The following is a 24,912-nucleotide window of genomic DNA, read 5'->3' on the forward strand; positions in this document are numbered from 1 at the left end:
AACAGCTCTCCTCCTTACAGAAATATCTTCCTGAACGTAAGGTCCCTCTCTTCTAGCAACAAATTTCCAGCCTCCTCCACCTCAGGAAATTCATGGTTTGCTCCATCTACGACTCGTTTGAGCTGACCTCCCGCGCATCTGCCATGGCGGTGGCTATGCGCCGTTTGGCATGGCTGAGAGTCTCTGACCTAGACATTAACCACCAGGACCGCCTGGCTAACGCACCTTGTCTGGGTGATGAACTCTTCGGAGAATCCCTGGACTCGACCACCCAGAAGCTCTCAGCACACGAGACCAGGTGGGACACTCTGATCAAACCTAAAAAGAAGACTCCACCTGCTCACCCCTACAGGCAACAGTCTTCTTACCAACGCAGGTTCTCGGCCAGACCTCTCAACCCGCCTCCACAACAGTCTCGCCGTCCTCGCCATCAGCATCAGCCTCAGGCTCGCCCACAGACTCAACCTGCCAAGCCTCTCCCTTCATCAAAACCGTCTCAACCCTTTTGACTCCTTTCTCCAGAGCATAGCCAGTCTCCCACCTTCATTGCCTCTTCCTCAGCCGATCGGAGGACGCCTTCAACTCTTCCTCAGCCATTGGGAGGTCATCACATCAGACCAACTCTCTCAACTTCCAGACTCTTCCACCAGACCATCCTCCCGTAGAGTCTGCTTCTCACTCCTCCCAAACCCCCCTCCTCCTGAGGGAGGTCCAATCCCTCCTTCTCCTCAATGCCATCGAATAGGTACCTCTGGACCAAAGGGGTCAGGGATTCTACTCCCACTACTTCCTGGTTCCCAAAAAAACAGGAGACCTTCGTCCCATCCTCGATCTCAGGGACCTCAACAAGTGTCTGCTCAAAGAGAAGTTCAGAATGCTCTCCCTGGCCACGTTTTACCACTCTCTCACCACGACTGGCTATGCTCCCTAGACCTCAAGGAGGCCTACACTCACATCTCAATCCATCCGACTTCATGTCGCTATCTACGGTTTCAGATACAGCACCATCACTATCAGTACAGAGTGCTACCCTTTGGCCTCGCCTCATCACCCAGAGTGTTCACCAAATGCCTTATTGTGGTGGCGGCCTTCCTCAGGTCTCACAACCTTCAGGTGTTCCCCTATTTGGACGATTGGCTGGTGAAAGCACCTACGTCTCCGCTTGTGCTACAAGCCACTCAACACACCATCTCGTTCCTCCATCTCCTGGGTTTCGAGATCAACTACCCCAAGTCGCATCTGCTTCCCACACAGCGACTTCAGCTCATTGGAGCAGTCCTCGACACCACTCTAATGAGGGCATTTCTCCCCTCCGACCGCCATCGAACTCTGCTCCACCTCTGCCATCAGGTGCTCCTTCATCACTCCATTCCAGCTCGGCAGTTGATGATCCTCCTGGGCCACATGGCCTCGATGGTCCATGTACTTCCTCTGGCGCGACTCCACCTCAGGACACCTCAGTGGACTCTAGCCAACCAATGGTCACAGGCCACCGATCCTCTTTCTCATCCCATCTCTGTGACATCGTCTCTTCAGCAATCTCTTTAATGGTGGTTGAACTCCTCCAATCTTTCCAGGGGTCTACTCTTTCATCTACCCCCTCACTCCATGATCATAACCACAGATGCCTCCCCTTATGCGTGGGGAGCTCACCTAGGAATAAAGCACAGTTACTTACCGTAACAGGTGTTATCCAGGGACAGCAGGCAGATATTCTTACGACCCACCCACCTCCCCGGGTTGGCTTCTTAGCTGGCTTATCTTAACTGGGGACCACGCTCTCCTCCGTCGAGCAGGAAGGCACCCGTGCATGCGCGGTGCGGCCAACTAGAACTTTCTAGTTAAAAGTGTCCGTACTGGGGCTCCGTCGGTGACGTCACCCATACGTTAAGAATATCTGCCTGCTGTCCCTGGATAACACCTGTTACGGTAAGTAACTGTGCTTTCTGGTTTGTAAATGAACTGTCGAACATATATCAGTTTGCTGATTTAATATGTGTGTGTTTAGGGGAATTATCAACATGGGCTACCATTAAGACATGTTATTTTAATGTTAACCCCTGTCATAGATAACTTGGACTAATTGAATGAAATGGGTGCTATGCTAAAATAATAGTGAAACAATATGTCTTAATGGTAGTCCATGTTGATAACAACTCCTAAATGTCTACTAATAAGATTCACTTTGCTCCCAGACAAAATATTGCCGTCATGTTAAAATAAATGTTTTCTTCTTCCAGGAATCAGCTTCATGAAATATCTACAAAGGTATGTTACACTCTGTTCCACTCTGCTCAGTTTCTCACTCTCAACCAACTTTTATGTCTTTAAACTCTTTTTGTATATCCCACTGCTTATCCTTTCCAACTCTCTTTACTCTCACACTATATCCTAGCTCAGTATTTCTCAATCTTCTCCTGGAGATACACCTAGCCAGTCAGGTTTTAGGAACTGCCACATTGAATATGAATGAGGTAGAGTTGCATACAGTAGGCCTCCTGTATTACTGAAATGTTCACCTCCCCCCAAATTATATCCACATCTGCACCACTACCTCCTAACTTTACCTACCCCTATACTATGCTCCACACCATAAACTATCCCCCTGCTACTGCTCCACCACTTCTAAACTGCTCCATCCCTGAAATAACTCCCTGCAACTACCCACTGTCTCTAAACTGCCCTGACTCTCCAAATAATAATAATAATAATAATGTTATTCTTATACTAGTCTTTAAGCCCGTTACATTAACGGGTGCTAGAATAGATGTGTGTCTGTCTTTCTTTCTTTCTCTTTCTCTCTCCTTGGCCGGTTTCTGTCTGTCTGTCTTTCTTTCTTTCTCTCTCTCTCTCTTTCCTTGGCTGTCCACCACCACCCCTTGCCTGTTCCCCCTGTCCAGCAGTAGCCCTTCTCCCTTCATTTTACCTCCCCTGTGTCCAGCAGCACCTCTTCCCTGCTCCCCCTGTCCAGCAGCAGCTCTTCTCCCTTTGTTTTACATCTCCCCTGTCCAACAGCAGCCCTTCTCCCTTAATTTTACCTCCTCTCCTGTCTAACAGCACCTCTTCCCTGTTCCCCCTGTCCAGCAATAGGCCTTCTCCCTTCCTTTTACCTCCCCCGTCTAACAGCACCTCTTCCCTGTTCCCCCTGTCCAGCAGTAGGCCTTCTCCTTTTCTTTTACCTCCCCCCTGTCTAACAGCACCTCTTCCCTGCTCCCTGTCCAGCAGTAGGCCTCCCTTCCTGTTGCCTCCCCCCCTGTCCAGCAGCACCTCTTCCCTGCTTCCCCTGTCCAGCAGTACCCCTTACCTGCTCCCCCTGTCCAGCATCTGGCTTCCTGGTCATTCGTGTCTGCCCTCCTCTTCAAAAATCCTGCTGAGGATCGCGGCCGGTTGTAGCGAACCTCCCAGGTGTTATGCACCTCGGTAGCACTTTCCCTCTGACGCGATTTCTCTGGACATGTCCTCATTTTGAGTGTTGAGTGGAGTGAGGTGGATAGAGATGAGAGGGAGAAATGTTGGATGTAGTGGGGGAGAGAGAACAGAGGGACAGATGGAAAGGGATGCAAGAGGAAGGATTGTTAGACGGTGGTGGAGGGAATGGAGGAAGAGATGTGGCATGGTGCTGGAGAGCAGTGATAGAAGGAGAAATGTTGGGCATGGGGATGGTGGGCAGGGGTGAAAGATACTGCACACAATCCGGGGGATAGGAGAGGGAGAAATGTTGGATGTGTCAGTAGAAGGAGTTGGAGAGGTGCACCCTGGATCCCTATCTCTCTTTCCTCATTCCTTTTGCAGCAAGGGAGGGAATAAGAGAAAGAGAGATGGTGGACAGTGAGAGAGAGGGAGACATTGCACATGGGGGTGGAGGAGAGAGGAAGAAATGCTGTGCAGGGATGGGGAGGGGAAAAAGAGCATGTGAAAGCTGGACAGTGCGGAAACAAGACAGAAGATTTACTCATTTGAACTTTGATGCTGGAGAAAGATTTTATGGGTGCCATGAACCACCAGAAGAACTAACAAATCGATTCTGGAAGAGATCAAACTGGTTATGTCACTTGAAGCCCAAATGATGAAGTTACAACCATATTATTTTGGTCACACTATCAGAAGAGAAAGATCATTGGAGAAGGACATTATGTTTGGGAAGATCGAAACTTGAACCAGGTGAAGAGGGTGACCTGCAATCAGATGACTGGACAAAATGGGGATGACGCTGGAGGACCTTACCAGACTAAAACAAAACCAATCTCTTTTTAGATCTGTAATCTATCAAGTCACTAGCGCTTGAATGCCTACCTAACTAACACTCGTATCTCTTCCGCCAATAATAGGCACACAGAAGACCAACACAGATATAGATGCATGGGAAGCAAAACAAAACAAAAACATTTTCTGCTACCCTTCCCTAGTTGTTGATTCATATTTCCACCGCCAGAAATATGCAATGGCTGCCCATATAGAGGAAACAATGGGATCCGAGAGCTAAAGAAAACATATAGAAGAGAAAACTAACAATTCCCTATTTCACAGAAAAATACATGTGAAAAAAAATTACAGCACTCATTGCAGAGCACAGGCTACAAAACTATAGCTAGGGGGTTGTCAATATCATTTTACTGCTAGCATAGGACTACAGGGGAGTGTAGGGGACAGCTTCTGTCAGGAGACACTAGACCACAAGCAATTACCTCTGGGTAGATCCTATAGGTGGGTCAGTGGCTGCGGGATCCAAGGGGTGGAGAAGAGGTGGGTTCTGAGAAAAGTAGAGGGGTTGCTTGGATGGGATTTTTGGAGCTCTGATTGGGAAGAGTGAGAGATTGGAAGGGGTCTTTGATTGGGGGGACTTTGGCATTGGAGTGGATTCTGTGATTGGGGAGGGGAACTTTGGCATTGGAAAGGATGCTATGATTGGAAGAGCATTGAGGCAATCATGGGTTCACTAGGGGGCAGATTTTGGCACTTGAGGCGTGGGGCATATGACCTAGACCACCATTTTATGTGCAGCACAGAAAAAACAAAATCAATTCAAGATGGATATTATTGATTATACAGCATTGTAGACTGAACAGAGCAGCTTTCAATGAACGCAGCAGCTTTCCATTCATCTGGTTTGTGTTTGAAAGATCATGGACTGCATGTTTGTCTTCCTGATGGGTGTTGAATCAAATTGGCCTGAAACTGCTTCCCAAAGCTAGCCATTGTTTGTATAAAGCTAGTAGTCAAGACAAAGCACTGCATTCCAGAAGGGACCCTTTCATACTATGTCAGAGCTACTTACCGTATCTTAGATCCCACCTGGAGATTAATTGCAAGAGTGGTTTTGCCAGACTCATCAATCTTCATAGTAACCGATCACAAAGATTGTTTACAAAGGTTTCTCCTGCCATAATTTAAGTATTTTGCTTTGCATTACAAAGTGCATTGCCACTTTTGCATTTGGTCTTTTGCTCACTCCCATATGCATCTGCCAGGGACATTGAATGACATTAACATTGTCCTACTACTTTGGTAGTATCGTATTTTCACATAGATAACGCGCACCCGTGTAAAACGCGCACACGGGTATAGCGCGCGAAAAACACAAATTTATGTACAGAAATTTTTATATACCGCGCACAACCTCTCCCCCTTGAAGTCCTGTCCCCACCCTGAAAGCCTGATGCCCCCCCCCGACGTCCGATTCACCCCCCCAGGACCACTCGCACCCCCACCCCGAAGGACCGCTTGCACGCACCCGCACCCCCACCCCGAAGGACCGCTCGCACGCACTCCCACCCGCACCCGCACCCCCACCCCCACCCTGAAGAACCGCTCGCACCCCCACAGCCTCCCGACCCCCCCATCATGTAGAAGCTCCTACCGGTGTCCTGCTGCTTCCTCTTAGCGGTCCCGACTCACCGACACGATCGGGGCAAGAGGGAGCTCAAGCCCTCTTGCCCCAGCCAACCGCGGCACCCCCGACACGATCGGGGCAAGAGGGAGCTCAAGCCCTCTTGCCCCCCCGACTCCCCGACACGATCGGGGCAAAAGGGAGCCCAAGCCCTCTTGCCCCGCCGACTCCCCAACTCCCTGACAATATCGGGCCAGGAGGGAGCCCAAGTCCTCCTGGCTCTGGCGACCCCCCCCCCCGCTAGTTGTTCGGGCCAGGAGGGAGCCCAAACCCTCCTGGCCACGGCGACCCCCTACCCCCACCCCGCACTACATTACGGGCAGGAGGGATCCCAGGCCCTCCTGCCCTCGACGCAAACCCCCCTCCCCCCAACGACCGCCCCCCCAAGAACCTCCGACCGCCCCCCCAGCCGACCTGCGACCCCCCCTGGCTGACCCCCACGACACCCCCACCCCCTTCCCCGTACCTTTGTATAGTTGGCCGGACAGACGGGAGCCAAACCCACCTGTCCGGCAGGCAGCCAACGACGGAATGAGGCCGGATTGGCCCATCCGTCCCAAAACTCCGCCTACTGGTGGGGCCTAAGGCGCCTGGGCCAATCAGAATAGGCCCGGGAGCCTTAGGTCCCTCCTGGGGGCGGTGCCTTGGGCACATGGTCGGGTTGAGCCCATGTGCCTCAGGCCCCGCCCCAGGTGGGACCTAAGGCTCCCGGGCCTATTCTGATTGGCCCAGGCGCCTTAGGCCCCACCAGTAGGTGGAGCTTTGGGACGGATGGGCCAATCCGCCCTCATTCCGTCGTTGGCTGCCTGCTGGACAGGCGGGTTTGGCTCCCGTCTGTCCGGCCAACTATACAAAGGTACGGGGAAGGGGGTGGGGGTGTCGTGGGGGTTGGTCAGGGGGGGCGCGGGTCGGCTGGGGGGGCGGTCGGAGGTTCTTGGGGGGGGACGGTCGTTGGGGGGAGGGGGGTTTGCGTCGAGGGCAGGAGGGCCTGGGATCCCTCCTGCCCATAATGTAGTGCGGGGTGGGGGTAGGGGGGTCACCGTGGCCAGGAGGGTTTGGGCTCCCTCCTGGCCCTAACAACTAGCGGGGGGGGGGGGGTCGCCAGGGCCAGGAGAACTTGGGCTCCCTCCTGGCCCGATATTGTCGGGGAGTTGGGGAGTTGGCGGGGAAAGAGGGCTTGGGCTCCCTTTTGCCCCGATCGTGTCGGGGAGTCAGGGGGGCAAGAGGGCTTGAGCTCCCTCTTGCCCCGATCATGTCGGAATAGCGTGCGCTAAATTGCTGTGTGCGCTAGCCGCTACCGCCTCCTTTTGAGCAGGTGGTAGATTTTCGGCTAGCACACGCTATAGCGCGCGCTAATCCGGTGCATGCATTAAAAACGCTAGCGCACCTTTGTAAAAGGAGCCCATAGTTGCCATATTTACGCATACCTTCCCAGAGGCGATGATGGGATCATAGGGGGAGGAGTAACCAGTTAGATACACTAATAATACCTTTTACGGCTACCCTTCTATGCGAATTCCAATATCTGAATAATTCCTAAGCTTCTGGATGAAGCTCAAACTCTCCAATGATCCCAAACAAATCTTTGTATTATATACAAGGTATGACAATCATAATAAATAATAATAATAAATCTTGTTTTATATACTGTCAATAACCATTAGCTCCAGACACTTTACAAATCAAAAGGAAAATCAAAATGTCTCCTTATGAAAATTGCAATATTTAAATAAAAAATATTACTATAAGTCAATACTTAATCCCCCTTTTACAAAACCGCGATAGTGGTTTTTAGTGCAGGTTGGCACGCTGAATGCTCTGCGCTGCTCCCAATGCTCATAGGAACTCTATGAGTGTCGGGAGCAGCACAAAGTGTACAGCATGCAGGCCTGCGCAAAAAAATCGCTATCGTGGTTTTCTACAGGTGTGACTTAGTAAAATGCCAGGTTTCTAATAGCTTGTGGAACTTAAGTTTTGTTCTAATCAAATTTCAATAGGGAGCCCATTCCATAAGCTGAAAGCAACTGAATGAAAAAGATTCAGTTTACAGGTTTATTATACTTAATAAAACACCTAACTACCAAAGCAAACTCAGTGGTGTATAGTTAAAACAGAAAATAACTAAAATTAGAAAAGGACAAAACCAAAATACTGCATCCCAATGCAAGAACCACTGTACAGAACACTCCTTTTTAGACCTTTCTACAACTATTCAATACTACCTAGATTCAACATAAATCAGTTATTCTTATTTCCTTGGACCTCACGGCAGCCTTTGATACTATAGACCACCAACTCCTTCTTCAAAGACTTGCCTCAGTCAGTATCACTAACCAATCCCTAGAATGGTTCAGATCTTATTTTTCTTGCAGAACTTCTACAGTGCATTTCAACAACTCTGTCTCTACGTTCTTTCATAAGAATTTTGGCATTTCTCAAGGTTCTAAATGGACTATGAGGACCGGCGCAAGGTGTAGAAATAGAAGGGATGCTGGGAAGTAGTGATCACAATATGATCCACTTCAACCTGGACATAGGGGCAAAACATCAATCCAGAACGACAGCCACAGCACTGAACTTCCAAAAAGGGAATTACGAAGGGATGAGACTCATGGTGGGGAAGAAGATAAGAAGAGGATATGCACTGTAAAAATGCTAGAACAAGCATGGCCCCTTTTTAAGGACACAGTCACCGAGGCGCAAAATCTATATATACCACGTATCAACAAGGGATCCAAGAGGAAAAAGAAAAGGAACCGGCGTTGCTCACTGTAGCGGTGAAGGAAGCGATCAGAGACAAGAAGACTTCGTTTTAAGGAATGGAAGAGGTAAAAAACGGATGAAAACTGGAAAAAGCACAAACAATATCAAAGCAGGTGCCATAAGGCGGTAAGAAGGGCCAAAAGAGACTACAAGGAAAAAATAGCCAAGGAGGCAAAAAACGACCCATAAAGGAAGTAGTGGGGCCGTTGGATGACCATGGAATGAAGGGAGTACTAAAGGAGGACAAAGCCATCGCCGACAAACTAAACACATTTTTTGCGTATGTATTTACACAACATACCAGAAATCAACAGGCTATACGCAGGAAATGAAGACGGGAAACTGACAGGGTTGATGTTCAGTCTAGAAGAGGTATGCAGGCAGATTGATAGGCTTAAAAACGATAAATCACCAGGACTGAACGGCATCAATCCGAGGGTAATCAAGGAACTGAAAGGGGTTATAGCTGAACTGCTCCAACTAATAGCCAATCTGTCAATCAAATCAGGAAGGATTCTGGAAGACTGGAAAGTGGTGAATGTTACACCGATCTTCAAGAAATGTTTGAGGGAAGATCTGGGAAACTACAGGCTAGTGAGTCTGACCTCGGTACCGGGAAAGATGGTAGAGGTGCTGATAAAGGACCACATCATTGATCACCTTGACGGACACAATCTGATGAGGACCAGCCAGCACGGCTTCAGCAAAGGAAGATCTTGCTTGACGAACTTACTGCACTTCTTCGAGGGAGTAAACAGGCAGATAGAGAAGGGTGTCCCAGTCGACATTGTTTATCTGGATTTTCAGAAGGAGTTCGACATAAACAACCACTTTGAAGGAGATCCCACATGAACAACCACTTTGAAAAATTACGAGCCATGGAATTGAGGGTGAAATACTCATGTGGATTAAAAACTGGTTGGCGGATAGGAAACAGAGTGGGGGGGTAAATGGACAATACTTGGATTGGAAAAGTGTCACGAGTGGAATGCTGCAAGGTTCGGTGCTTGAACCTGTGCTCTTCAACATGTTTATAAACGACCTGGAAATTGGTACAATGAGTGACGTTATTAAATTTGCAGACGATACAAAGTTATTCAGAATAGCGAAGACACAGGATTGCGAAGACCTGCAATGTGACATAAACACGCTCGAGAAATGAGCCACGACATGGCAAATGAGGTTTAACGTGGATAAGTGTAAGGTGATGCATGTCGGTAAGAAAAACCATATACACGAATACAGGATGTCCGGTGAAGTACTCGGAGAGACCTCCCAGGAAAGAGACTTGGGAGTACTGGTAGACAAGTCAATGAAGCCTTCCACGCAATGTGCAGCGGCGGCAAAAAGGGCAAACAGAATACTAGGAATGATTAAGAAGGGGATCACAAACAGATCGGAGAAGGTTATCATGCCACTGTATTGGGCCTTGGTACTGGTCGCTGTACATGAAGAAGGAAATAGTACTAAGAACATAAGAAGTGCCTCTGCTGGGTCAGACCAGAGGTCTATCGTGCCCAGCAGTCCACTTGCGTGGCTGCCCAAAAGGTCCAGGACCTGTGTAGTAGTCCTCTATCTATACCCTCTATCCCCTTTTCCAGCAGGAAATTGTCCAATCCTTTCTTGAACCCAAATACCGTACTCTGTCCTATCATGCCCTCTGGAAGCGCATTCCAGGTGTCCACCACCCGTTGAGTGAAGAAAAACTTCCTAGCTTTGGTTTTGAATCTGTCCCCTTTCAACTTTTCAGAATGCCCTCTCATTCTTGTAGTTTTCGAAAGTTTGAAGAATCTGTGTCTCTCTACTTTCTCTATGCCCTTCATGATCTTTTAAGTCTCTATCATATTCCCTCTAATTTTCCTCTTCTCCAGGGAAAAGAGCCCCAGTTTCTCCAGTCTCTCAATGTATGAAAGGTTTTCCATACCCTTTATCAAACGTGTCACTCTCCTCTGAACCCTCTCAAGTATCGCAATTACTCTTCTTAAGATATGGCAACCAATATTGGACGCAGTACTCCAGATGCGGTCCAGAGAAGGGTGGCTAAAATGATTAAAGGGCTGGAGGAGTTGACGTACAGTGAGAAATTAGAGAAACTGGGCCTCTTCTCCCTTGAAAAGAGGAGACTGAGAGGGGACATGATCGAAACATTCAAGATAATGATGGGAATAGACTTAGTAGATAAAGTCAGGTTGATCACCCTCTCCAAGGTAGAGAGAACGAGAGGGCACTCTCTAAAGTTAAAAGGGGATAGATTCCATAAAAACGTAAGGAAGTTCTTCTTCATCCAGAGAGTGGTAGAAATCTGGAACGCTCTTCCGGAGGCTGTTATAGAGGAAAATACCCTCCAGGGATTCAAGACAAAGACAAGTTACTGCTGAACCAGAACAAACGCAGGTAAGGCTAGACTCAGTTAGGGCACTGGTCTTTGACCTAATGGCCGCCGCGGGAGTGGACTGCTGGGCACGATGGACCACTGGTCTGATCCAGCAGCGGCAATTCTTATGTCCATTTTATCCCCTCTGCTCTTTAATATCTATCTCACTCCATTATTCACCCTCTGCCAGTCAATTTGATTTTCAGTATTCGCTTACACCAATGATATTCAAATTCTCCATAGCATCAATCCATCCAACCTAAATGACATCATTTCCATTAACTTTAAACTAGACAAAATCCAAGATTGGTTATACTCCAATATGCTATCTTTAAGCATTACAAAAACAAGGTGTGTTCTTTTCCCGTGGAATGATGGCCTACAACTTACAGCACCACTGTCCATTGAAAATATCCCAATTGAATCTACTTCCTCAATCAAACTCTTAGGTATCATCATTGACAACAAACTTTCCTACCATCCTCTCTTATACTCTCATTCTCTCAATATCTTGATTCACTCCCTTGTCATTTCAAAAAATGATTATTGCAATACATTATATAAAGGATTATGCCAAAAAGACAATAGACGTCTTCAACTGATTCAAAACTTGGCCATTAAAATCATCATGAATTCAAATAGATATGATCATGCCCCCCGTTCCTAAAGAAAGCACATTGGTTACCCATCCAACATTGGATAACATACAAAATTGCTCTCATAACATTTAAAACTAAAAAAACTAATGAGCCAGCATTCATATATAGATTATTAATCCCATACGATCCTCCCAGAGCTTTAAAATCTGCTTCTCAACACACTCTTTATGTTCCTTCACTAAAAATTATCAGTACCCGTCATGCCCGTCATGCCCCCATCTTTTCTGTCACAGCTCCATCAACCCCTCCCTCCTCCCTTTGTTCTTTCCTCTTTATTGTTCTCTTTTTTTCCACAAATTGTAGTTCTGCCCTTTTTCCTTATGTAATTATTTATCCCACTCATGTTAAGTTTGTTTAGTCTGCTTATGTTTGGTTTGTTATTTGTTATATGTACCCCATTTTATATTTTATTGTACAATGATTCGAATGTTATGATTAGCGATTAATCAAATTTTTAATAAACTACGAAACTATAGGAACTCCATTTTTCAATGGATATCCCCACAAAATAACACTCTCCAAGCTTAAAAAAAAACCTCCAAAAACAACAGTAAAATAAATCTGTACTCCACAGCTTCCTTGTCCCCTATGCAGTGACGTAGTAAGGGGGGTTGCGTTAGTTGGACTCCCCCAGGCACTGTCTTGGTGGGGGCGCTGGCACCTCTCCTGCCATTCTAGCGCCCTCTGCACCTCTTTAAATCTTCGCTAGTGCGAGCAACTTCTCAGACCTGCTGTCCGTGCCGACCTGGCTCCCCTCCAAAATCATTTCCAGGTTGTGAAGCCAGGAAGTGATGTCAGAACCAAACACCAGCAGAAGAGTAGAGAAGCTGCTCGTGCTGGTGAAGATGTAACAAGGTATGGGGAAGAGAGGGCGCAAGTGTGGAAGAGGAGTTTGTGACATTGTTTTAATTATGTATGTTGGATTGTAATTCGCTCAGAATTGTTGCAAGTAAAAAATGTTTAATTAATTAATTATATATAGAGATATATAATATATGTGTAGATGCTGTCCAAATACTATTTCCTCTTTTGATGTTTATGACATGATACCCCCACTATGCAGTGCAGCCCCACTTTAAATCTGTGGGCTCTCACTGCAGGGAAGGCGGCAGAGAGCAGGAGAGTTCTTTTAAAGAGGCTGCTGCTGCCGCTGGGGATCACCCTTCAAGAGAACTGATGGTAAATGTTACTTGAAGAGGAGCAGGAGAGTCGGGGCCACCAAAAAACAAAACAAAACAAAAAAACCATCAAAAATGAACACCGAATGCATGCGCATACCCTCTACAGGGAAAGCAGATGGTCTACGCATGCGTCAGGATCGCACACTAGCGATTTGTGCGGTCGGAGGGGGCGTTCCTCCGATCGCCTTCATTTTAATTTTATTGTTTTGGGAATCGGCCGGGCCTGCATGGATCAGCCACGGATTGGACATGGAGAGTCAGGTAAGTAAATCTAGCCCTTTGTCCTGTAGGGTGAGGTGTTTCAGGGTGTTTATAGGGAGTTATATGCTCAAAGACTTTTGGATGAAGAGGTGTGAAGTACCTTCTTTCAAATATAATAATTCCTAAGTTAAAAGAAGATCAGCTAAATATATTGAATGTGCTCATTTCTCAATGTGAAGTAGTGGGAGGCATTAAAAACCTAAATCTATCTAAAGCACCCGGACCAAATGGGTATGGGCCAGAATATTATAAAATTTTATTAGATATAATACCAACCCCCATGTTTGAGGCATATAGCCATCTGAATGCAGATAAAGGTCTAGGGAGCCAAAACTTTGCTCACATTGTTTTACTACTTAAACCAGGCAAAGACCGTACCAAGTAGGGTCTTATTGCCCTCTATCTATGTTTAGATTGTAAGCTGTTTCGAGCAGGGACTGTTTTCTTACTCTTTGTAACTCTGTACAGTGCTGTATGCCTCTAGCGCTATAAAAATAATTGATAGTAGTAGTATATCTTTGTTCAACCAAGATGCTAAGTTGTTAGCAGCCATTTTGGCTAAATGTTTTCAATAAGTTTTTGCCACTTAAAGACCAAGCAGGATTTGTCCCAGGGATATATCCTTCTATCAACCTTACCAGAGTCTTGCTGGCACTACATGAACATTGTGGCAAGGGTGCAACGGCAGCTACAATGGACCTAGATATGGAAAAGGCTTTCGACATCATCTCGTGGCAGTATTTATTTTGGGTCTTAGGTGAGTATGGGCAGGGGGAAAACTTTACAGCTTGGATGTGGAGCCTGTACTTGCATCCAGAAGCTCAAGTACTGGTAAACTGAAAACTCACCGATTGTTTTGTACTAAAAAAGGGGACACATTAGGGCAGACTCTTGTCTCTAGCTCTCTTCTTGTTGGCTATTGAACTGCAAGCTATTAAAATTTGGAAGACTTCTCACATCAAAAGAATTCAGATAGGAGATCATGGAAGAAGAATCAACCTATTTACAGATGAGATACTACTAAACCTGGACCAAGCCCCACAACACCTGGAGAGAGTTCTGGGGATTGTACAGGATTTGGGGAAAATCTCAGCACTGAGGAGTATTTGTGACAAATCAGAACTGTTGCCCTTGGTTTCAAGTCGGGCTGAACCCTAGCATGACACCTTAACTATCCCCCCCAGTAAAAGAGCCTATGTGATACTTGGGGGTTTATTTAAGCGCTAAACCTGTACTCATGTATAAATATAATGTTTTAGATCATCTTTAAAAAATCTGAAATCTCTGTGTAAAGTGGAGTGGGGTAGGATAGCCTTAGGGTCCTTTTATCAAGCCACGCTAGCGGGGTTAGCGCATAGGACATTTCATCACGCGCTAACCCCCGCCGCAAGCAAAAAAACTAACGCCTGGTCAATGGAGGCGTTAGCGACTAGCATGGCAGGTGGTTTAACGCGCAGTATTCTGCACGTTAAATCCCTACCGCGCCTTGATAAAAGGGCCCTTAGTTAAAATGAAAATATTGCCCAAATTATTGTATCCTTTGTAAACTGTCCCTATCTGGAACATCAAAAAAGATGAAGAGGTCTTTTGCTCAATTATAGGCTTATTTATTTGGCGCAATAAATCAGCTAGGATTAGCTATTATAAACTCACCCTGTATAGGATGATGGTGGGGGGGGGGGGCTGAGACTACCAGACCTATAACATTGCAGCACTGATGTAGTTGATACATGAGAGAATTGTGGACCAGAATATGTTTGTTCTGAATGTTATAACTTTTGTAAATGATGATACTGGTTTTTAGTGTTCTGTATTGCTATTTCAATAAAAAGATATTTAAAAAAATAACTGAAAAGATACATTTTACATCTGTCTTCTACCAAACTTAAATATCTTGGTATATATTTTGGCTCCTCTGTTGAAGAAACAATTTGTCTTAGTATAGATTACATCATGTAGATCATTTGCTCCTTAACAAACAGATGGTCACCTCTAAACCTATCATGGTGGGGATGATTGGACTCAATAAAAATGGTAACAGCACCCCAAATAAACTGTTTTGAGCATGTTGCCATTTCTTTTTAACAAGAAAATATTCATTAAAAACTAGTTTTGAAGCCCGTTACATTAACGGATGCTAGAGTAGATGTCTGTCTGTTTGTTTTTTTTCTTTGTCTCTCTCTCCTTGGACGCTGTCTGTCTGTGTCTCTCCCTGGCCCCCTATCTATCTATTTTTCTTTCTGTCTCTGTCTCCCTTGCCCCCTGCCTGTATTTCTCTGTTGCGCCATGCAGGCCTGTCTCTCCGTGGCCCCCTTCCTATGTCCATAGTGTCCCATCCTATATCCTTAGTACCCTCAGTGCCTCCTTCCTATGTCCTTAGTGCCCCCAGTGTCGCCTTCCCATGTCCTTAGTGTCCCATCCTATGTCCTTAGTGTCCTCAGAGCCTCCTATGTCCTTAATGTCCTCAGTGCCCCTTCCTATGTTTAAATGGGACTCCATACTAACTAGATATTTGTGGAATATTAAGACAATGTATATTGTCTTAAAAAACCTGAAGTACTGTATAATAAAAATAAAAGTGGTGTTAGCTTTGCAAGGTTTTATGATTATCATCTGGCATATGTAATGAGACATGGCTCGAGGTGGATACTAGATTTGGATCAAACCTCTTTATCCTCTTGGCTTAATTTTGAAATGCATAAATGCAATGGTATCTCTTTGAAATATGCTCCTGCTACTACTGATGGCCTTTGTAGGGTTAGAATCAGTTGTTAAATTGAAATGGTCAGACTCCTTACTAGTTCCAATATGGAACAATGTTCATTTTAAAATACAAGGTCACACTGTAAATTGGAGCATATGGCAAAAAGCTGGTATATGGACTATTGATCAACCACTTGCTAACTCTTCCTGGATTCCTTTTTTATCTTTTCAACTACATATGATCTTCCATCAAATCAGTTCTTCAAATGGTTACAACTAATTCACTGCATTAAAAGTAGTATTTAAGTTCAGAAATTCATGAAGGACAATCCATCATGTCTTACACTTTGTAATATATTTTGCACGGGCAGGGATGAAGCATATAACTTGTACAAATTTTTGAGAAATGAGAAATATTCTTCCTGCATGATCATACATGGAATATGATCACATGACTTAATATTATCCTGGATGATGACACTTGGTCCCTCATCTGGTCCTCAACCTTTTAAACCCCCTGAGATCTACCTCAATTATTTCACCAGCATATTTTCTGAACTCCCTACAAATTTTCCAAATTGGACAACAATAATTCCAACAAATACTGGTCCTATAATTTATAAGAACATAAGCAATGCCTCTGCTGGGTCAGATCTGAGATCCATCATGCCCAGCAGTCCACTCACACGGCAGCCCAACAGGTCCAGGACCTGTGCAGTAATCCTCTATCTATACCCCTCTATCCCCTTTTCCAGCAGGAAATTGTCCAATCCTTTCTTGAACCCCAGTACTGTACTCTGCCCTAGTACGCCCTCTGGAAGCACATTCCAGGTGTCCACCACACATTGGGTAAAGAAGAACTTCCTAGCATTTGTTTTGAATTTGCCCCCTTTCAACTTTTCCGAATGCCCTCTTGTTTTTTTATTTTCTGAAAGTTTGAAGAATCTGTCCCTCTCTACTCTCTCTATGCCCTTCATGATCTTGTAAGTCTCTATCATATCCTCTCTAAGTTTCCTCTTCTCCAGGGAAAAGAGACCCAGTTTTTCCAATCTCTCAGCGTATGAAAGGTTTTCCATCCCCTTTATCAGACGCGTCGCTCTCCTCTGAACCCTCTCGAGTAACGCCATGTCCTTAGATATGCTTGATCATGTGTTATTTTATTGCACATAACCACATTTATTTTGGTTTGAAATATGGGAAATAATTAGTTTGTTACTGTCAATCTCAGAACCTATCTTATGCTATTCCTGTGTTAGGTGACAAAGGCTTAACAGAGCCTCAGAACCTCAAAAAGCGAAATTATTAAAATGTTTATTGCTTATTGCTGTGAAACTAATACTGTCTAATTGGAAAGACTTATCACAGCTAGAATACAACATATGGTGGAACTATATGTGTACCTATGCCAAATACGAGAGAGTAGTGATGGAAAAAATGAAAGCCTTACAGCTTCTTCTATCAAACTGCAATAGCAGTTTTTAGTGCGGGGAGCCGCGCTGAATGGCCCGCACTGCTCCCGACGCTCATAGGAACTCAATGAGCATCGTGAGCAGCATGGACCATTCAATGCAGCTTCCCTCTCTAAAAACTGCTATTGCAGTTTGATAGAAGACGGCACTAGTATTTTATGAAAAAATTTGGACCCCATTGTGTTAATATTGTACACTTCATTACGATTAGACAAAACGTGAAGTGGTGTTATTAACTATATAACCATTGATGGTTTCCTGATGTTATTACCATTATTATTATTCATGTCAATAAATGATGTATTCATTAATATTGAAAACTTCAATAGAAATTAAAATAAAATAGAAATACCAATTGATTCTAATTTCCTTAGTAATGATTCATGGTCAAATAAGGCTTACAAGAAGTTCAGTTGCATTAGTATTGAAAGGTATTAACGTATAATAAAATCTTTTCTAGAGAAAGGAAAATGGTAAAACCAGAGGACATAATTTGAGGTTGAGGGGTGGGAGACTCAAGAACAATGTAAGGAAATTCTTCTTTACAGATGCCTGTAATGCGCTCCTGAGAGAGGTGGTAGAGATGAAAACAGTGGCGGAGTTCAAAAAAGCATGGGATGATCACAGAGGATCTAGAATCAGAAAATAATAGTAAATATTGAAGAACTAAGGCCAGTACTGGGCAGACTTGCATGGTCTGTGTCTGTATATGGCCGTTTGGTGGAGGATGGACTGGGGAGGGTTGAGTGGATGGGCTGGGGTGGAGTGAGCTTTGACAGAGACTTCAGTAGTTGGAACCTAAGAACAGTACCGGGTAGAGCTTTGGATTCTTGCCCAGAATTAGCGAAGAAGAAGAAAAAAAACAACAAATTTTTAGATTGAATCAGGTTGGGCAGACTAAATGGACCATTTGGGTCTTTATCTACCGTCATCTACTATGTTACTATGTATGTTATAAATGGAACCCCTATATCTATTTTGAATCTAAGCTCTGAAAGAAGAGAAAGCAGACAGGTTTCTGTGCTAAAGAACATAAGAACATAAGAGGTTGCCTCCGCCGAGTCAGACCAGAGGTCCATCTCGCTCAGCGGTCCACTCCCGCAGCGGCCCATCAGGCCTAGTTGCCTGAACAGTGTCCCTGACTAATTCTGTCCTGTCTCTAATCCTATCCCTATAACCTACCTGTACTCCTATCTATACCCCTCAATCCCTTGGTCTTCCAGGTACCTATCTAAACCTTCTTTGAAGCCCTGTAGCGTGCTCCTGCTTATCACATCCTCCGGTAGTGCGTTCCATGTATCCACCACCCTCTGGGTGAAAAAGCAGTGGTTTATCCAAGGGTCGGCCCAGACCCACCCAGTGGCAATACATCTGTAAGGTAGTTAGTGGTGATCCCCAGGTCCTACCAGCTAAAGTCTCCCCATACCTCTCCTCCTGCAGACCTTTAAAGGGCCAATCTTTTCCAGCAGCAATCAGTCTGACTGATACATGCTGGTCTCGCCAGCCCTACAGCTTTCCTTCTGATGCCCTCTGCCTATGTGGAAACAAGAATTTGTATCAGAAGAAAGGCTGTGTGACTGGTATGGGCAGTGTGAATAAGTCTGATTTATTCACACTGCCCACACCAGTCACACAGCCTTTCTTCTGATGCAAATTCCTGTTTCTGTATAGGCTTCTTTAAAAAAAAATACCCTCATGTTCTAGTAGAGTTTTCATGGCATAGTTATAAAACGCTTGTAGCCCTGGATTTGAAATTCATTTTTCTAACTACTTATTTTTGTCTTTTGTCCCTACAGTGCTATTACTATTCTGTGCGGGTCTTTGCGGGTCAGGACCTCTCCTCTGCGTGGATTGGTTGGGTGACTCCTGACTATCATTTGTACAGTGATAACTTTGACTTAAGCAAGAACTGTACTGTGACTGTCACCCTAGGAGATGAAAGAGGCCATGTACATGAAAGGTAGATCCATCCCCTCTCCCAGTGGTTCAAGAGATAGTGAGTCATCCTTGATAACTCACAGTGCCAGCAGCAATCTTTTATCCACTTCACATAGTTATTTGTTTATATTGAAAGACATCAAGATCCACAGCAGTCCCAAATTTCTTTTGTTTGTGTAAGAGTTCCCTTTATGATTATTTATGGAAAGGTATGGTAACACTATGTATTTTTAGCCAATAATTGCCTAGAAATTGTTTGTGGATCCTGAAGCATTGAAAATATTTCTTCCAGAGTCCAAATATGGGAATATTTTTAAAATTTGTAGATCTGCATGTTTCCTGAATAGCTAAATATACAGTACCCATAGCTATAGTTCTCTTCTAAAAATATGTAATACAGAAAAATAGGCATTTGAAGTATTATACCCAGGCATAAAGGAGGTAATTGTACGTGGAGCGATCTAAAGGTAGGGGGCAGTATGGACCAAATTATATAAATGGCACCCAAAATGCACTATTCTATAAATAGCGCTCCAAGCTGGACACCACTTAGCACTGGGATCCACACCTAATTTTGGGCACAGGAATTTACACCAGCCATTTCCTACCAGAAGGGTTATCTTCCCCAGTGCCTCACCTGAACTCTCACGGCCAAAGTCAGAAACAATCGCCAGTTTTTTTACTAAATAGACTCCTGAGCCTTAATAAAATACAACGAGAAATAGGCATGGAAAAGGGAGTAAAGAGAAAATAGGGCAAAGCAATATAAACTTGTCATGAAAAATAACCTCTTTATACTTTCCAACCTGGTATGGGGGAAAACCAGTGAAAAGACATATCAAGTTCCAAAACGGGCCAGATCTAGCATAGAAAAATTAAGGCAGATAAAGACTATATGACCTATCTAGTGTGCCCAAACATGCCATCTACTATACCATCCTCTCCCTTACAGATCCAACATACTTGTCTCAAGCTTTCTTGCATTCAGACATGCTTTTCATCTCTACCACCTCCACCAGGAGACCATTCTATGCATTCACCACCCTTTCCATGAAAATGTGCTTTCTAAGGTTACTTCATAGTCTATCCACTTTCACCTTCATCCCATGCCCCCTCATTCCAGAACATTTATGCCATTTAGGTTTTTAAATGCCTCTATCATATCTCCCCTCTCCTGCCTTTCCTCCAAAGTATTGAGATATTTAAGTCTGTTCCCATATGCTTTATGATGAAGACCAACTATTGTATAGCTGTCCTCTAGACCAACTCCATCTTTTTGAAGGTGAGGTCTCCAGAAATGTACACAATATTCTAAATGGTGTCTCACCAGTGTCTTATACATGGGCCCCATTACCTCATTTTCCCTACTGGCCATTCCTCTCCTAAACACTAGCAGTGGGTATTGAACCACCAACCCTTGCATTGCTGTACTCCAGTCCTAATTCCTAAGCCCTAAACAGTGCTTCCAGAGTTATGTTCAACCCACACCCACACCAATGCATTCCAATGACAGTCCCAAGAATAAAGGAATAGATGAGGGATGAGGTGGAGAGTTGGATCACCCTTCTGCTCCCTGTTTCTCACCCCACCCCACCTCTACCTTTGCCCTTGAGATTGTCATTGGAATGCTTTTATGACTCATTACATATTATGATGTCATCCTTTGCTCATACTATCCAGCCATGAGGAAGATGGCTTTGACCTTTGAAAGCTAGTTCAATAGAAAAGATATATACACACACCTACATCTCATATACCCCCTGTCACCCTAACAAGACATGCTTTGCTATGTATTTTCACACCCCAGATCCTGAATAGACATGCATGAGTTTTAAAATGGAGGAAGAGAAAAAGTCACACTCAGCATAATTTTGTAAAGAAGTAACCATAAATAACCAGAACAGTGACATATACTCCTTCATTTTTGCACATATCAACATAAATGCCAATATTCTGCATCCCCTCTATTCTATAACATGGCACCCAAAAGTGAATGTGTAGAATTTGAAAGTAGGTATACACATGAGTAGAGTCTAGGTAGATAATTTATGTGTCGTCATAAACCTAGGTATGAGCTTTTATACCAGCTCTATGACTGGCATCATGGGGAAGTCTAAATTATATGTGCATATTTTACTTGTTAAGCTACTGTTTTATAAAGGAAAGGAGGTGTCTATTTTCTTTTTTTTTTGAACATCATTTTTATTCAAGAGACCACAATAGAAACAGGCATAAATCCAATAATACAGAACACCAGTGCAATACAAAATTGCAGATACATGCTGGCAATACAGAGGCAGAACAATCCTCAACAGAAGAACAAGAGAAACCACCAAGCACAGGTCATTCCCAATAATAACAGCCCACCTCTTATGGAAGCCTCAAGACTTTTTGTTATGTTAGTGGAAAACAGACCCAACCCACCCCCTATAAGGTCCCACAAAGAAATAAACACTCATACCAACCAACGCAGATCAGGCATCCAAACATGCAAACCCCTTCCATACTCTCCATACCCCCCATCCAGTCACACCATCCCCCCCTCCCCACCCCCCCCACGCCGGAGAACCAGAGGTAGCTGCAGGAACACCCTCCAAAGAGCCATGTAAGCCAGAATCTCAGGGTTAAAAGAACCTTTAAAATAACAAAGTTCGAACCGCGCCAGCTCAATCATCTGAGTCAGCCAGCTATCCAAGGGGACAGGTCCCACCTGCACCCAATATTGTAAGATCGTTCGTTTAACCGTTAGTACAGTCATGTAGATGAAGCGCCTTTGTGGCATCGTGAAACCCTGCTCCTCCAGCAGAGACTGGTCCCCGAGGAGCAATGTCTTGTAATCCCACTCAACTGATCGTTGCAAGACCAACTGCAACTGTGCAAAAGAAAAATTCCAGATAGATAAGCCAGGGCACTCCAAAAAGGAATGGATGAGCGTCCCCGGAGCTCCTGAGCACCTAGTGCACATCGGGTCTTCCCATAATCCCATGCCCGCCCCTCGCTCTCGAGTAATGTAAGCCCTGTGGAGGATTTTAAATTGAGTTTCCTGCCAAGCCGCAGACTTCACAAAAGCATGCAAAGTGTAAAAAAGATCGAGAAACGTATCATGGGTATATTGAGCGGCAAGATCGCGGTTCCACCGGTCTCTGAGAGCAGCTAAATGGTCCGGGGAGGCTACAGATCGAATCACCCTGTACCATACCGACAAGGAGCTCTGAGAAGCCGAGATATTAAGTAGGTAATCATCCAAAGAGCCGCACAGCCAATCCGCTCCAAACTGTTGATGCAAAGTCTGGCAATAGTGCCGGGCCTGTAAATAAGCAAAAAATTGCTGGTTAGGGATGCCCCATCGTTCCCGAATAGAAGCAAACGAGACAAAAGTACCCGTATCAGCTGCAATCAGAAAAGATAGGTTAGAGGCCCCTCTAGATGCCCAGGAGTCGAATGGAGAATGGCCGAGACCCGGTGTGAAGCCAGGATTACCCTGAAGTTGCAAAAATGGGGAGGCAATCGGAGACCTGTCCTGTAATCTACGCCACCACTGCCAGGCCAAACGGAAGGGGCGCAAGAACCGCAACCTAGAAGGCAACGCTCCGCCCCCCGCCTTACTCGAAGACACATGGAGAAGATTGATAAAAGTGTAGGGTGCGCACCACCCAGTCAGCCATCCAGACGGAGAAAAACGAGCAACTCCAGTCACCCCTTCATGTACAAAACGCAAGAGAGCCGCCACATTATACGCACGGATGTCCGGGAGGCTCAAGCCCCCCTCCCCTTTAGCGAGAGTCAATTTCGTATAAGCTATCCTCGCCGCCTTCTGGCGCCATAAAAACGAGGTAAAAATGGACCGTAGCCGCCCCACATCTCGCTGCAGCACCCAAAAGGGCACAGTTTGTAAAGGGTACAGCAATTTGGGTAGGAGGATCATTTTAACCAGAGCCGCCCTCCCCAACAGGGTCAGTGGGAGATCTCGCCAGGCAGAGCACAAGTTTTGAACTTTATCAATAGCAGCTAGCACGTTACTTCTGTACATAACCCGAGGATCAGTATGAAGATAAATACCTAGATATCTCATCGGCTTCCGCACCGGCGGTATCTGCAAATTAGCATGCCAAGGTTCAGGACCCAGGCCAGATAGAGGAAGAAGCTCGGACTTAGCACAATTTACTTGGAGACCCGACAATACACCAAACTCCGCTACCAAACGCAACGCCACCGGCAAATGAAGGGGCGCCTGATCCAAAAATAATAAAATATCATCCGCAAATAACGTGATACGGCACTCCACGCTCCCTATCTGGATTCCCCGCAACAAAGGAGTATTACGGATCTTAATGGCGAGCGGCTCCAGTGCCAAGACGAACAGAAGAGGGGAAAGGGGGCACCCCTGACGCGTGCCCCTACATAGCGAGAAGGGGGACGAAAGGCCTCCATTAATGATAAGTCTGGCCTGCGGCAAGGTATATAAGCCCTGAATCCACATAAGGAAGTTCCCGTCCATGCCATACTCCCGAAGCACCCAAAAGAGATACTGCCACGAAATACTGTCAAAGGCTTTCTCCATGTCCAACCCAACGATAGCAGAGGTGCCCCCTCCATCGCGATGTTCATGGATCGCCGTCAAAGCCTTAAGAAGATTCATAGAAGCATACCGTTGGGGAACAAATCCAACCTGATCATCCGCGACAAGCTGGGGCAAGACCATATTCAGTCGTGCTGCCAGGATGGAAGCCAACAATTTAACATCTTGATTCAGCAACGAAATCGGTCGGTAGGATCCTACCTGGGTAAGATCCTTTCCGGGTTTAGGGAGCAGGGTGATGTGGGCTATGTTGCTCCGGAGACCAGATGTAGACGCAGCTAAAAAGTTAAAGAAATTCCCCAAGGGCTGCGCAAGAAGATCAGGTAAGAGTTTGTAATATTCCGGACCGAAACCATCCGGCCCCGGAGACTTAGTAAGCTTCAACTTTCGGATCCCTAAACGAACTTCCTCTAGAGATATAGGGGCACTCAGGTGTTCAGCCTGAGTAACGGAGATCCGTGGGAGACAAATATCCCGGAAAAAGGAATCGCGGTCCGCCTCCGTAAAATCCCTTCGCGCATAAAGAGCGCTATAAAAAGCCACAAACTGTTCCTGGATTTGGGCTTCCTGCGTAACGCTATCCCCCCTAGCATTCTTCACCTGCCGGATGATTTGTTTCTTCCGATAAGGCCGAACTAGGTTCGCAAGCAGTTTACCCGCCTTACCTCCCCACCGATAAAGCCGAAACCTCTGATAATAGAGATTCTGACGAGCCCGATAGTCCAATATCTCATTGATCTGACGGCGTAATAATTTGATCTGTTGTCCATCCGACGCCGTCAAGGACGTCCGGTGACGGGCACGTAACACAGCCAAGCGGTCCGTAAGAGCAAGAAGTTTCTCTCCCTGCTGTTTCCTTTTAGTGGCCACATATTGAATAATATGGCCCCGCATCACCGCTTTAGAAGCGTCCCAGAACACCTCGGAGTCTACGTCAGGGGTATCATTATGCGCAATATACTCCAGCCAATGGGTCCGCAAATAGAGTCCAAAATCTCGGTCTGAGTACAAAGCCGCCGGGAACCGCCAAGTTCTATCCCCCTTCAGGCCCGTGATCCCTAAAGTAAGCACCACCGCCGAGTGATCAGAGAAGGGGAC

The 24,912-nt window shown here is 45.5% G+C and overlaps 1 protein-coding gene across 2 annotated transcripts in view; it reads left to right on the forward strand.

Moving 5' to 3' along the window:
* The window catches only part of RYR3 (ryanodine receptor 3), a 693,107-nt gene that overhangs the window by 231,881 nt on the left and 436,314 nt on the right, over positions 1-24,912 (forward strand). For both annotated transcript variants that reach the window (XM_033952387.1, XM_033952388.1), the window contains exons 30-31: positions 2,241-2,268; positions 19,094-19,257. In XM_033952387.1, coding sequence (XP_033808278.1) covers positions 2,241-2,268; positions 19,094-19,257 — 192 coding nt within the window. The remainder of the gene's footprint in view (positions 1-2,240; positions 2,269-19,093; positions 19,258-24,912) is intronic.

Source organism: Geotrypetes seraphini, chromosome 7 (assembly GCF_902459505.1).
Source record: "Geotrypetes seraphini chromosome 7, aGeoSer1.1, whole genome shotgun sequence".
Lineage (NCBI taxonomy): Eukaryota > Metazoa > Chordata > Amphibia > Gymnophiona > Dermophiidae > Geotrypetes > Geotrypetes seraphini.